General features: G+C 34.2%; 1 protein-coding gene across 1 annotated transcript in view; it reads left to right on the top strand.

Moving 5' to 3' along the window:
* Nucleotides 1-12,235, top strand: part of LOC123683792 (carbonic anhydrase-related protein 10-like) — a 315,162-nt gene extending 302,927 nt beyond the window's left edge. Inside the window, exons 9-10 of the mRNA XM_045622685.1 lie at nucleotides 3,202-3,244; nucleotides 7,936-12,235. Coding sequence (XP_045478641.1) covers nucleotides 3,202-3,244; nucleotides 7,936-7,991 — 99 coding nt within the window. The 3' untranslated portion in view covers nucleotides 7,992-12,235. The remainder of the gene's footprint in view (nucleotides 1-3,201; nucleotides 3,245-7,935) is intronic.
* Nucleotides 12,236-12,582: the final 347 nt, after the last annotated feature.

Raw genomic sequence — 12,582 nt, 5'->3', positions numbered from 1 at the left:
TTTCAGTGAAGGATGCCACCACTCTAAGCTGACTCATCAGTTGGTCCTCATTGGCGGCGTAAAGTTTGAGGTCATCAATGTAAAGCTGGTGATTTATCTTTGTATTATGCCTCTTCTCTATTATATAGTATAAATATATATATATATATATATATATATATATATATATATATATATATATAAATATAGTATATTACGCATATTAACTCTCTAAAGAATTATTCTTCATCGGGGCCCGATGGTATTTCTTCTGTTCTCATAAAGAATGTTCATCTCAACATCCTAAAACCTCTGTCTCACCTAATAAATTTGGCATTTTCCTCATCCAAGATTCCATCTGACTGGAAAACCTCCATTGTAACTCCAGTTTTTAAATCCGGATGTACACGGGATATTAACAACTATAGGCCAATTTCGGTTATCAATAACCTAGCGAAGATTTTCGAAAAGTGTTTGAGAGATAGGTTAGTCCATTTTTTAGAAACCCACAAGCTTATATATCCAAGACAGTATGGATTCCGGAAAGAGAGATCTACTGAAGACGCTATTTTCGATCTAGTTAATAACATCAATTTACACTATCAGAGCAGTCAAAAAAGTCTAGCTATTTTATTGATCTATGTAAAGCCTTCGATACGGTTTCCCATAAAAATTTATTTCAGCGCCTAGAAGAACATGGTATACGTGGTGGTCCGCTTGCATTAATTAAGAACTATTTGCAGAATAGAAATCAGGGAGTGAAAATAAATAACACAATAAGTGACTTTAGAATTATAAAATGTGGGGTTCCACAGGGTACAGTCCTTGGACCTATCCTATTTTTAATATATATAAACAATATAGGATCCATTTCTAAAGATCTGAATGTGGTTTCTTATGCGGACGACACGGTTCTTCTCTTTTCGGGGGAAACATGGACAGAAACTTATCAAAGGGCAGAATTGGGTTTTAACAAGGTGCTCCAATGGCTGGATGCGAACTTGCTTAGCTTGAATTTCTCAAAAACGCTTTTTATTACTTTCTCACCCACTATATCTGGTCAACCGCCTGAAAATAATATTCGGGTTCAGCTGGGGAGTGCTGATGGGGTAATTAAGAGAGCTGAGAGTGTCAGATACCTGGGTATTATACTTGACAGGCATCTCAGATGGAATGAACACGTGCTGTACTTGAATAAAAAACTCAGAAATACATTCTATAAATTTTACCAGCTCCGAAATATTCTTCCTAAAACAATGTTGATAAATGTTTATAATTCACTTGTTGAATCCCTATTGCGGTATTGTATAATGGTGTGGGGAGGTATGTATAACAGTAATATCAGAAGACTTTCGATTTGTCAGAACGCAGTGTTGAAGATCTCATTGAGTAAAAACTCGTTATATCCAACATGCTTGATATATTCTGAGAATAATCTGCTGAGTGTAAGGAACCTTTATGTATGTTGTGCGCTAGTATATTTGTTAAAGATGGAAAAGAAAATAGTAGCTGAAGAGCATAATCATTCAACGAGACTTGCTTCAAATGAAAATATTGTTGTTCCGCTTATGACAAGTTCATTCTCCCAGCGTTTCATCACGTATTTCGGCCCATTACTTTTCAATAAATTACCAAGTGCCCTAAAACAATTTAAGAAAAATAAGAAAAAGTTCAGGGATGAAATCAATCTTTTTCTGCATAAAAATCCAAACTACTTCTCGGACGTTTTCGCATAGGTAACTGTTGGTAAATGACCATATACTGCTCTCGGCTTGCTCATGTCCCTGCCTTCGATTTTGATTTTGATCAGTTCAACCTCTTAAGTTAAATTGAACCCTGCTATTTTGGTATTTTTTTTTTCTCTTTTTCTTTAGAACTGCGCTGTGCCTAAGCTCATGAGGGGGCACTTGCAAACAAGACATTGTCTTAGGCAACTTTATGCTATTTATAATGGATTGAAATGTATACTAATTTATTTTATTTCAAGTTTTGTAGAAAATTATGTAAAAACTGAATGAATAAAGTTTGATTGATTGATTTGATTGATATGTTATTTACGCCCATTCAATCAATTCAACTCTTATTCGTCCGTGGGCCTGACTCAAGGTTGTATGGGCGTTGAGTAGCAGGTTGGGTGTAATTGGAATTTCGACGATCACGGTCCGTTCGTGGTCGTCTTACAAATCACATCAATGCTTTTCCAATTTTTTCAATATTTTTATTAGCTATATAAACGATCCTTTTTTTGCTTGCGCGCCCACTTGGATGGTTCTGATAGAAATATGGATGATTAAGTGGAGTACTTGGTTGTCTGGTTGTTTGGCATTAAGTTCAAATTGGGATATTTTGACGCCCACTCATTGAATTCAACTTATCTGTATCTGTGGGTCTAACACGAGGTTGTATGGGCGTTGAGTATCAGGTTGGGTTTGAGTGGAATTTAGACGCCCACGGAATAAACTAACCTTTTTTCTGTCTGTAAGCGTTCAAATCACTTCAGTGCTTTCCTCAAAGGTAAATCTATCAACATTGAAAATAAATCAACGTTATCAGATCGATTGAGTGCAGAAAATTTTTAAAAATGTCTTCAAATGTAAAAGTAAAAAATTCTCTTCCACCAAGACAATGTTCCTTGTCACAAATTGATGAACACCATTGTCAAATTGAACGAACTGCTTGACCACCTAGGTTTTACTCCAGATGAGGACGTCAGAGATTATTAGCATTCCACAAAACTCAGAAAGCTACTTAAGGAAAAGAAATTTGGCTCTTATGAAGAAGTGATTGCCGATATTGAAGCCTACTTCAAAAGCAAAAAAGAATATTTCTACAAAAAGGTAACAAAGAGTTGAGTAAGCGTTGGAGTACATGTAGAACACTTGGAAGTAACTATGTTGACGAATAAAGTCGAATTTTTACAAAAAAAATATGTACTAGTTATGCCGGGGATTCACTCATTGAGTGAAGTGTTATATTAATCAATCTCATCGCAAAAGCTGATTATATTTGAATAATAAAGTGAAAAGCACGTTAAGTTAGGAGCTCGTTGATTTATGCTCTAAAACTTCAAGTCGATGCTTTTTTCCTAATTTTTTGAAGATTGCGTAGGATTCTACGTGGAAAAATAATAATAATGTTCCTTGTGATCATGTTCTTAAATACAATAATTTTCTCGATTCATGTCAAAGAACCCCATAAACTGATATCTGTCTTCTTTTCCAGCACAAAGGGTGTCCGACAATGGAGCAAAATTTGCATTACAGAGGTGAGTTTGAAAGACAACATACCGAAACGTATACTTAACTGTTGGTTGAATACCTCCCCCTTCGTAAAACATTAAAGGAAGACACAACTCCACCGCAATCGTATCATTTATTCAAAAGTGAACTAATTACCATGTTTCACATTGAAATCGATATAAACTTCGTTCGAAATGGATTGAACCGTGTAAGTTTTAGTTTCAGAGATCGATGTACGGTAATTTTCCTAGAATTATTTAACGTTTTCCATCTAATGTGGATCAGGGAATCGTAATATGAGCCGGGGAACATTCATTTATTTTAATGACTATTTTTTTGTATAATGGTTTTTTACCTATTTCGTTTCACTGATTGTAGAATTTTTAATATGCTTCGAATTGTCTACATTAAGTTTATAATTGAAACAAGTGGACCATGCTTCAAATTGTATTCTCCAACTTGACATCGTTTGGTTCATAACTTTTGAAAAATGAACTAACCTGGCCTTGATGTCTGCCAGATTCATATTAGATATATTGAATCTTACAATATACATGGTTGGGATAGAGTAAATATCTTTTGAACGAAAAGAACAATATTTATGAAATTTTGCAGGTAAGTGCATTGGCGCGAAATGCATCTGATGTACAATTTTTTGTTGATAATAAAGTTCCGGTTGAACCAGAAATACCCTCATTTCTTAATTTATTTGGGATATTATTGATCAATGTGAACTAATACGTGCAGAAGTCTTGGAAAGAGAGAAACAAGAATTTGTTGATAGGATGGCACATTGTTAGGAGGTGAATGGCGGGCATTTTTTAAATTTGATTTAATCTTGTTTGAAACATTATTCTCATTAGTCTGCAGTAAATAAATTCAGCCATTTTAGAAGTAACAATAAGTTATTCCCCGTTTTTATTAGATTTTTTACACAAAACCCAGTATGTGCGCATTAGAAATCCCGAAAGTTCTTTCAACACCTGCAGAAATATACAGGGGATTCCAAATAAATTGAAAAAGTTGAGAGTATTTCCGGTTCAACCGGAAGTATATTATGAACAAAAAATTGTACATCAGATCCATTTTGCGTAATTGCACTTACCTGCAAAATTTCATAAGTATAGTCCTTTTCGTTCAAAAAATATTGACTTGATTCCATATTTAATCCCAACCCTGTATATGTGAAGGGTTTTTCAATAGGAATTATACAATTCGAAATGATTATAATGGCAACACTGTGTTTTATCTTTTGACATTTGTTATGTCTATTTGTGTTAAATTAAGCCATTCAATTATGGAAAAATACATGCTTCAACAACGCTTAGAAGTTTTAATAAAAATCAGCGCTAACTTGTGTGAACGGAAAGAATACCGCAAACCTTATTAGAGAAAGTGGTCTCGTGTCAAATTGGCTGAATTTTTGATATATTATAGTCCAACTCATTCCACAAAAAAAAAATGTCTATAGGCTTGTTTTAACGCTGAACGCCCCTGAAAAGTGATCAGTCATTATTATGAGATACTATTGAAAGCATTGTTTTTGGTGTTGTAACATTTAGTCAATTATACAGTCCCAGCTACATACAATTTTTTAAGTTCAATTATTTCACATCACATTTGAAAAAATATACGTACTGTTCCTTTCAAAAGAAAGCGAAAATGAAGTTTCTATGGAAGGTCATGCAATTTAAAAAAGAAAACATTTTGGGAACATATGTCCTGTAGAAATTCATTAATGTCTATTAATACAATTGATAAATAACAAAAAAATATGCTTAGAAAGAAGCGTAAACACACCATCAGTTCATTGTCAGAAGGTATTTTAATTTTCGTGTTCTGTTACACAGGGTGTTGCGATAACTGATTTTGAAGATCGTATCGAGTACTATCTGACTATATTATTCGTATCCGACACATGTCAAAGGTATTAAGTCGTAAGTACTCTTCCACTATTTCACCTGTCATTTTGTTATCGATGGAAATTTTGAAGCGAAACTTCAGGATCAGATAGTACTCGATAAGATCTTCAAAAAGAGGTATCGCAGCACCTACTTTCCCTATTCAAAATCAAAGGGTTGTACTCACCCCGGTTAGTGGCTTGCAGTTACTGGAATGCGAAAAAATTGTTCCCCCTTGAATCAGAAATTGACGGGTCTGAGCGATTTTCCCCATTTTCATTTTAAAGCCGGAAAATCGAGGTGTTAAGTTTTCGTTGGACCACACTATATGTTCCCATAATGTTTTTTCGGTGAAATTACATTACTTTTCACATGGCAAAGTTTGTCGGTGAGCTAATAAATCACCCTGTGTTAATGAATAAAGCAATCAATAATATTCCGTCAATTTCGTGTAAATTAATACGTGAATATTCGTAGAAATTGATGAATCGAACAATGATCATTTTTTCGATATAGAAAATAGCCAAAAGCATGTCGCTGCCACTTAAAGGCTTCCATAGAAGCGCAGAGTGATGTCGACTTGATGGATGGAATCAATCGGTTTTTGGAATAAAATGTTTCCGGATAATCATAACCGGTTCCTTCACCATTTTGTTGCTAAGTCACTGTTCACAGTATTTTCAATTTCAAATCACTAAATTTTTTTGTTGGCGCTGATAAAAGTAGAATTTTCTATCATCAAAGTGATTTGAAACGAAACAACAATGTTTATACAATACAGAAATACAATATAAGATCGTTTTCGCGTTAAACGTTCTAGTTCATTCGCCATTTTGTTACTACTTTCCCTCTAAGGATGGGTATTTTTACTTCGTTCAAAAATTTTTCTTTCTATGTGACCTACTGGAAGTGATAAGATTGACTCTAAGAGCGATTGGAGAGTAGGTACAATGTGGAAATATAATGAAAGGTAGTTTTTCAGGTTAAAAATTACCTTTAACATGGCAAAGTTTGTCGGTGAGCTAATAAATCACCATGTGCTAATGAATACAGTTATCAATAATATTCCATCAATTTTGTGTAAATTAATACGTGTATATTCGTAGATATTGATGAATCGAACAATGAACATTTTTTCGATATGGAAAATAGCCAAAAGCGTGTCGCTGCCACTTAAAGCCTTCCATAGAAGCGCAGAGTGATGTCGACTTGATGGATGGAATCAATCGGTTTTTGGAATAAAATGTTTCCGGATAATCATAACCGGTTCCTTCACCATTTTGTTGCTAAGTCACTGTTCACAGTATTTTCAATTTCAAATCACTAAATTTTTTTGTTGGCGCTGATAAAAGTAGAATTTTCTATCATCAAAGTGATTTGAAACGAAACAACAATGTTTATACAATACAGAAATACAATATAAGATCGTTTTCGCGTTAAACGTTCTAGTTCATTCGCCATTTTGTTACTACTTTTCCTCTAAGGATGGGTATTTTTACTTCGTTCAAAAATTTTTCTTTCTATGTGACCTACTGGAAGTGATAAGATTGACTCTAAGAGCGATTGGAGAGTAGGTACAATGTGGAAATATAATGAAAGGTAGTTTTTCAGGTTAAAAATTACCTTTAACATGGCAAAGTTTGTCGGTGAGCTAATAAATCACCATGTGCTAATGAATACAGTTATCAATAATATTCCATCAATTTTGTGAAAATTAATACGTGTATATTCGTAGATATTGATGAATCGAACAATGAACATTTTTTCGATATAGAAAATAGCCAAAAGCGTGTCGCTGCCACTTAAAGCCTTCCATAGAAGCGCAGAGTGATGTCGACTTGATGGATGGAATTAATCGGTTTTTGGAATAAAATGTTTCCGGATAATCATACCCGGTTCCTTCACCATTTTGTTGCTATTTCACTGTTCACAGTATTTTCAATTTCAAATCACTAAATTTATTTGTTGGCGCTGATAAAAGTAGAATTTTCAATCATCAAAGTGATTTGACACAAAACAAGAATGTTTATACAATACAGAAATACAATATAAGATCGTTTTCGGGTTAAACGTTCTAGTTCATTCGCCATTTTGTTACTACTTTTCCTCTAAGGATGGGTAATTTTACTTTGTTCAATAAAGTTTTCTTTCTATGTGACCTACTGGAAGTTGTAAGATTGACTCTAAATGCGATTGGAGAGTAGGTACAATATGGAAATATAATAAAAGGTAGTTTTTCAGGTTGAGAATTACCTTTCACATGGCAAAGTTTGTCGGTGAGCTAATAAATCACCCTGTGTTAATGAATAAAGTAATCAATAATATTCCATCAAGTTTGTGTAAATTTATTCGTGAATATTCGTAGAAATTGATGAATCGAACAATGATCATTTTTTCGATATAGAAAATAGCCAAAAGCGTGTCGCTGCCACTTAAAGCTCTCCATAGAAGCGCGGAGCGATATCGACTAGAGCGAAAGTTTCAATAAGAATCCCGGAGTCATTAGAAATCAGCACATGCATGGCTCAGACCGGCCATTTCTTCATTCCCCATTCGGAAGCAACCTAAATAAATTCCTCCTAATCAGCACAGTATTTCAACTCAGTCCTAGTTCGGCCACAAATTTCCCCCCTTTGTCCAAATAAGATTCATTCGGGATACGGTAGCCCTTAGGGCCAGATAACGCCTTTATTCGACTTTCGGGAGAAATAGACGAAGTTTAAAAAGCTTTACATCTTAACGGGAAGTCCATAGGAGATGAGGCGAGTTTGGAAAGGCACGTGACCCGCTTGCTAATGGATTCCGTGTTGTTACAGCTAATAAATGGTCCTCCAATGTGAAAGATCTCCACAGTTCACATGCACTGCACTGAGCCATCCATTTTGGTCTTCGGGGTCGAGGTCCTGACTCCTAGTGAGGAGGGGGATTCAGATGATGGACCAACAGATCAAGGCCAATGACTGGAGAACCCCAGGGATGAGGAATGATCTTTGAGAACGTACAACTTTTGACTCCATCAATAATTGTGGAAAAAAAGTGTTCTGCCTAAAATGATCTGAGTTTATTGTCAATTTCTCAAATATAACGAAAAAAATCCTTATTGTAATACACTATAGAACTCAATTACTGAATTACTTGGATGATATCTAGAAAGGAAGTCTTATCAACATGAGTCCTTAAACGCTTTTTTTCATATACAGGGTATTGAAACTTAATTGATTTATGGTGCCCCATTGGTAGTTCTCTAAATTCAACCTTTTAGATTACATAAGGTGCTAAAAATACTTCTTCTAAAATATCAAATGGCCATTGTGAAGAAACTTTTTCGAATACATAAACCAAATCGTGTATGCATCGAATGTTCATAATGCTAATTTAAGGCACTATAAAGAAAAATGATTCCTTCAGGCACAAAAAATATATTAGGTGAGTCCAAAAATGTCATGTTGTTCGGTGATTTCAAGAAAATGAGTGGAATTTCATTAATTTTCAGATAGTTTGTAGGACATCAATATCAAATGCGATTGATGATGTTAAAACATTTCCTGAATTGTCGAATACATATTTGTGGAAATATTTCAATAAAATCCAACATAAATACTTGGAGAAAATTATCAGTAAACGACATCATTTTCTGATACACCCTGTAGGTTAGTATGTTTCATTTACTTATTCGGAATTTCGGGCATTCAGATATATGCAGTTATATCAGAAATACATACATAACAGATATATCAGTTTAGTTCAGAAGATGTCAACATCATCAATCACAATTGATATTGATATACCAAAAGATACCTGAAAATTAATAAAATTCCACCCCTCAATTTTTTTGGAATCACTGAAGAACTTGATATCTTTGGACTCTCCCCCTATATATCAGCTTCTGTGCAGGAATCATTCTCTATAGTGGACTTCAATCAGCTGTATGAACAATCGATGCATACTCGAGTCAATTTATATATTCTGAAAAAATTCCTTTTTTTTTAATGAATGAATGAATTTGTGATGAAGTTTTTGAGATATTGGTTATCACCAACGGTAGTATCTATGTACTTTCGTTTGCGTGAAAAACTTTCACGAGATCCCAATGTTTTCATAAGAAACAGATTCTTTTTTATATTTTTCAAACTACCAATGGCAGAAATAAGAATGCTATTAACGCCCTCTATCTTGGAAATGGAGCATTTATGGCTCATATTTTTGAGACTTGTTCGAAATTATCTCTCTTGTTTGTAACACCTTTAATTTGAATACAAAAACAGTTCTATTGAGAAATTGACATAAATACTTTTTCACTCATCTATTTCATTTGTAACACCTTTCACATTGAATACAAATTCAGATCTATTGAAAAATTGACATAAATTCCTACGAATTTAAGGTCTTTATATGGCAAGAGATTTTTAAATTTAGGAAATGTGAAACTCCTTTTTCTGCAAATTTTATTAATGTTAAAAGTTGTAATGGTAATACCACTCATTTTTAAAGACTTTTTCATTTGTTTACCGATTCATTTTTGTTTGAGTTTGGTCATAACATTTTTTCATCAGCATCAGAGATGTATTGGCTTAAAAAATTTTTTCCTGAATTTCCTCTAGTCGAATATGCTCAAAAAATTATCAAATTACCAACCTCAAACAAAAATACTTCCTCAAATATTGTAATTTAGTTACCAAGGACTTAAAAACAACGACATTAGAAGGATATGGAGGTACTTCATTCATTGGTCAACACGTGTGAGTATATGTGACATCTTTACTGTGTAAATAATGATGGATGATTGTAGTTTTGTGATACAACGCAATAATAATAATTAAAAGTGGACTATTATAGTGATGCGATGGACTCAAGTGTGATGAGCTTATAGACATTGATTCAAAAGAACTTGTATAGTTGATTTCTTCAAAATGTGATGGATTGTATTACGAAACACAGATATTTCTATAAAAAACTCAATTGGCATTTCTTCGTTTCGAATTATTAGTAATTAATGCATAATATTTCAATTGATTATAAGGCAAATATTGTTTCGAAAAGTTCGAATATTGTAAGCTCCTAAATCTGTGATTTATATTCAAATATACTTTTGGGCTTCAAACTTTATCCCAATTATAAAGAGCTTAGTTTTCCTAGCAAATACATTTTTTATGAAGCAACACGGTCATGAATCGTATCGAAAAATAGAAATACCAGTGTATTGTAATCAGTTCAATCGCGATCTATTCATTGAACAACCAGAGAATATATATATATATAGCCCCAAGAGAGAAATTTGTGACATGGATACAATAATGTATATTAGCGGTATCCAAAAAAGCCCATAACCAAACCTATATTGATTCGAGTAGGGTGAGTAAATTGTTGCTGCTAATTCCAAAATCAATTTCGTCTATTGGGACGAAGAAATTATGATGTTAATTTTTTATTATCGTCCATGTCCCGCTTAGACCTAGAATGGGAAATCTGAGGAAAATATCTGAATTAATAGTTTAGTTGAATATCTAGCAATGTTTGCTACCAGAAAAAAATAACGGAATTATGTTCTTAAGAAGACCTTTACAAGTGTAAAGATTCCACACATGACAAGATTTCTATGTAGTTCTATATTCAGCTACAAATGCGCATATTCGGGTGTTTTTTGATAGCTACGAGTATACCAACTACGTACAAAATTGTAATTTACTAGTTGTTCGTTCTTGACCATCCTGAGAAATCGTCTCGTGAGAAGGCCTTATATTAAAGGCTACACACACGGGACGATTTCTATTTCGTCCTGTTCCCATCTCAACATGCAGAAATCCGGTGAAGAGATTCTAGTCCGGATTATCCGGAATCCTATTCCTGCCACAATTATCACGATTCAATTTTTCAATTCGGCTAAATACTTCCAAAGTCGTCTAAATCCGGGGCTGGCGCACGGAAAGTTCTCCGCTGTATCTCGGAACGTCTCCCGGAGTATAATTCCGAGGGATCCTTTGCTGCAGAAGGTCCGAACACTTATATTCATTTCAATCATGTCCGTATGTCAGCTTTAGACGAAATGAAGCCCGAAGTCTGAGAATAATCGCGGCATCAGCTGGCACTTAATTAAAGTGATGCCTACCTCCCGGATCTCCCGGATCCGTTAGGACTGTGACAAACTGGAAAACTTGAGGATAATCTCCCTTCTTTCTAAATTAAAGTGCCAGATTTTTTTCGGGGAGGATTTCCGAAATCGGACGGTTGGCAGATGTGGAATAAATTGGGGAAGTTGGGAAGATCCCCAGTTGAGCATAACTGGTCAATTCTTGGACGGAATTAATCGGTTTTTGGAATAAAATGTTTTTGGATAATCATACCCGGTTCCTTCACCATTTTGTTGCTAATTCACTGTGATTTTCAATTCCAGTGAATTTATCTTTTGATGATGATGAAAGTGGAATTACCTATCCTCAATGTGATTTGGCATAGAAGCGAATGTTCACAATAAGGAATAAAATCGTTTTTCGGGTTAAAAGTTTTGGAGCCTACGCCATTTCGTTGCTACTATTCCTCAAAGTCTGGGTATTTTCACTCCGTTAACTAAGGTTTCATTTCTGTATGACCTTCCAGAAGTGAGAACATTCAGTCTAAGAGTAGTTCAAGAGGAAATTCAATGTGGAAATATAATAAAAGGTAGTTTTTCGGGTTGAAAATTCTCGTAAACCAAATACCGGTTCCTTCGCCATTTTGTTGCTAATACACTTTCCTTCTGAGGCCCAGTATTTCAAGTATCAGTAAGATCAATTTATCTTTCCTTGTGAACCAAACTGCTGAAAGTGAGAGTACCGAGTCTGAGTGTAATTTGATTCGAAGTAAAATAGATATTCAACATGAGAACTACCTATGAAAACAATCACTTTTGTTTCACCTATTATATAGATGTGTGTAGATGATAGAGCTTAATATTTTTCCAACTTCTTTGTTATGGTATAATTTGGATTTGATCATTTCTTCAGATATCCCATTCAGTGATATATTACTGAAAATTTAGTCCTAACTTTAATATGCTTCGAGTAGCACAAAGATGTAAGTCTATTGCCAAATTGTGGGAAGAAATTATAACAAAAATTATTAATAAATATGTTTTATACATACGTTGTTTCTGTTATCCCTTCTATCCAAACCAATAAGTACCATAGGATCGATATACAGGGTGTTAGTGAATAAGTGCGATAAACTTCAGGGGATGATTCTATATGAAAAAAATAATGACAGTTCGCTATATTTCTGTTCGCAAATGCTTCTTATTGTGAGATACGGGGTGTTGAAGTTTTTCTTGAAAACTGACTATTTATTTATTGCTCTAATACTGGTCAAGATATTCGAATGAAAGTTGGTGGGTTTCAAGAGAAATAACGTACATACACTTAAACTTGAGAATACACTCAAGAATTCAATATTCACAATGGGCGCGCATACGGATTATGATCTCTTCGAAA

This window comes from Harmonia axyridis, chromosome 7 (assembly GCF_914767665.1).
Source record: "Harmonia axyridis chromosome 7, icHarAxyr1.1, whole genome shotgun sequence".
NCBI lineage: Eukaryota > Metazoa > Arthropoda > Insecta > Coleoptera > Coccinellidae > Harmonia > Harmonia axyridis.
This window is presented reverse-complemented; position numbering and strand designations above follow the sequence as displayed.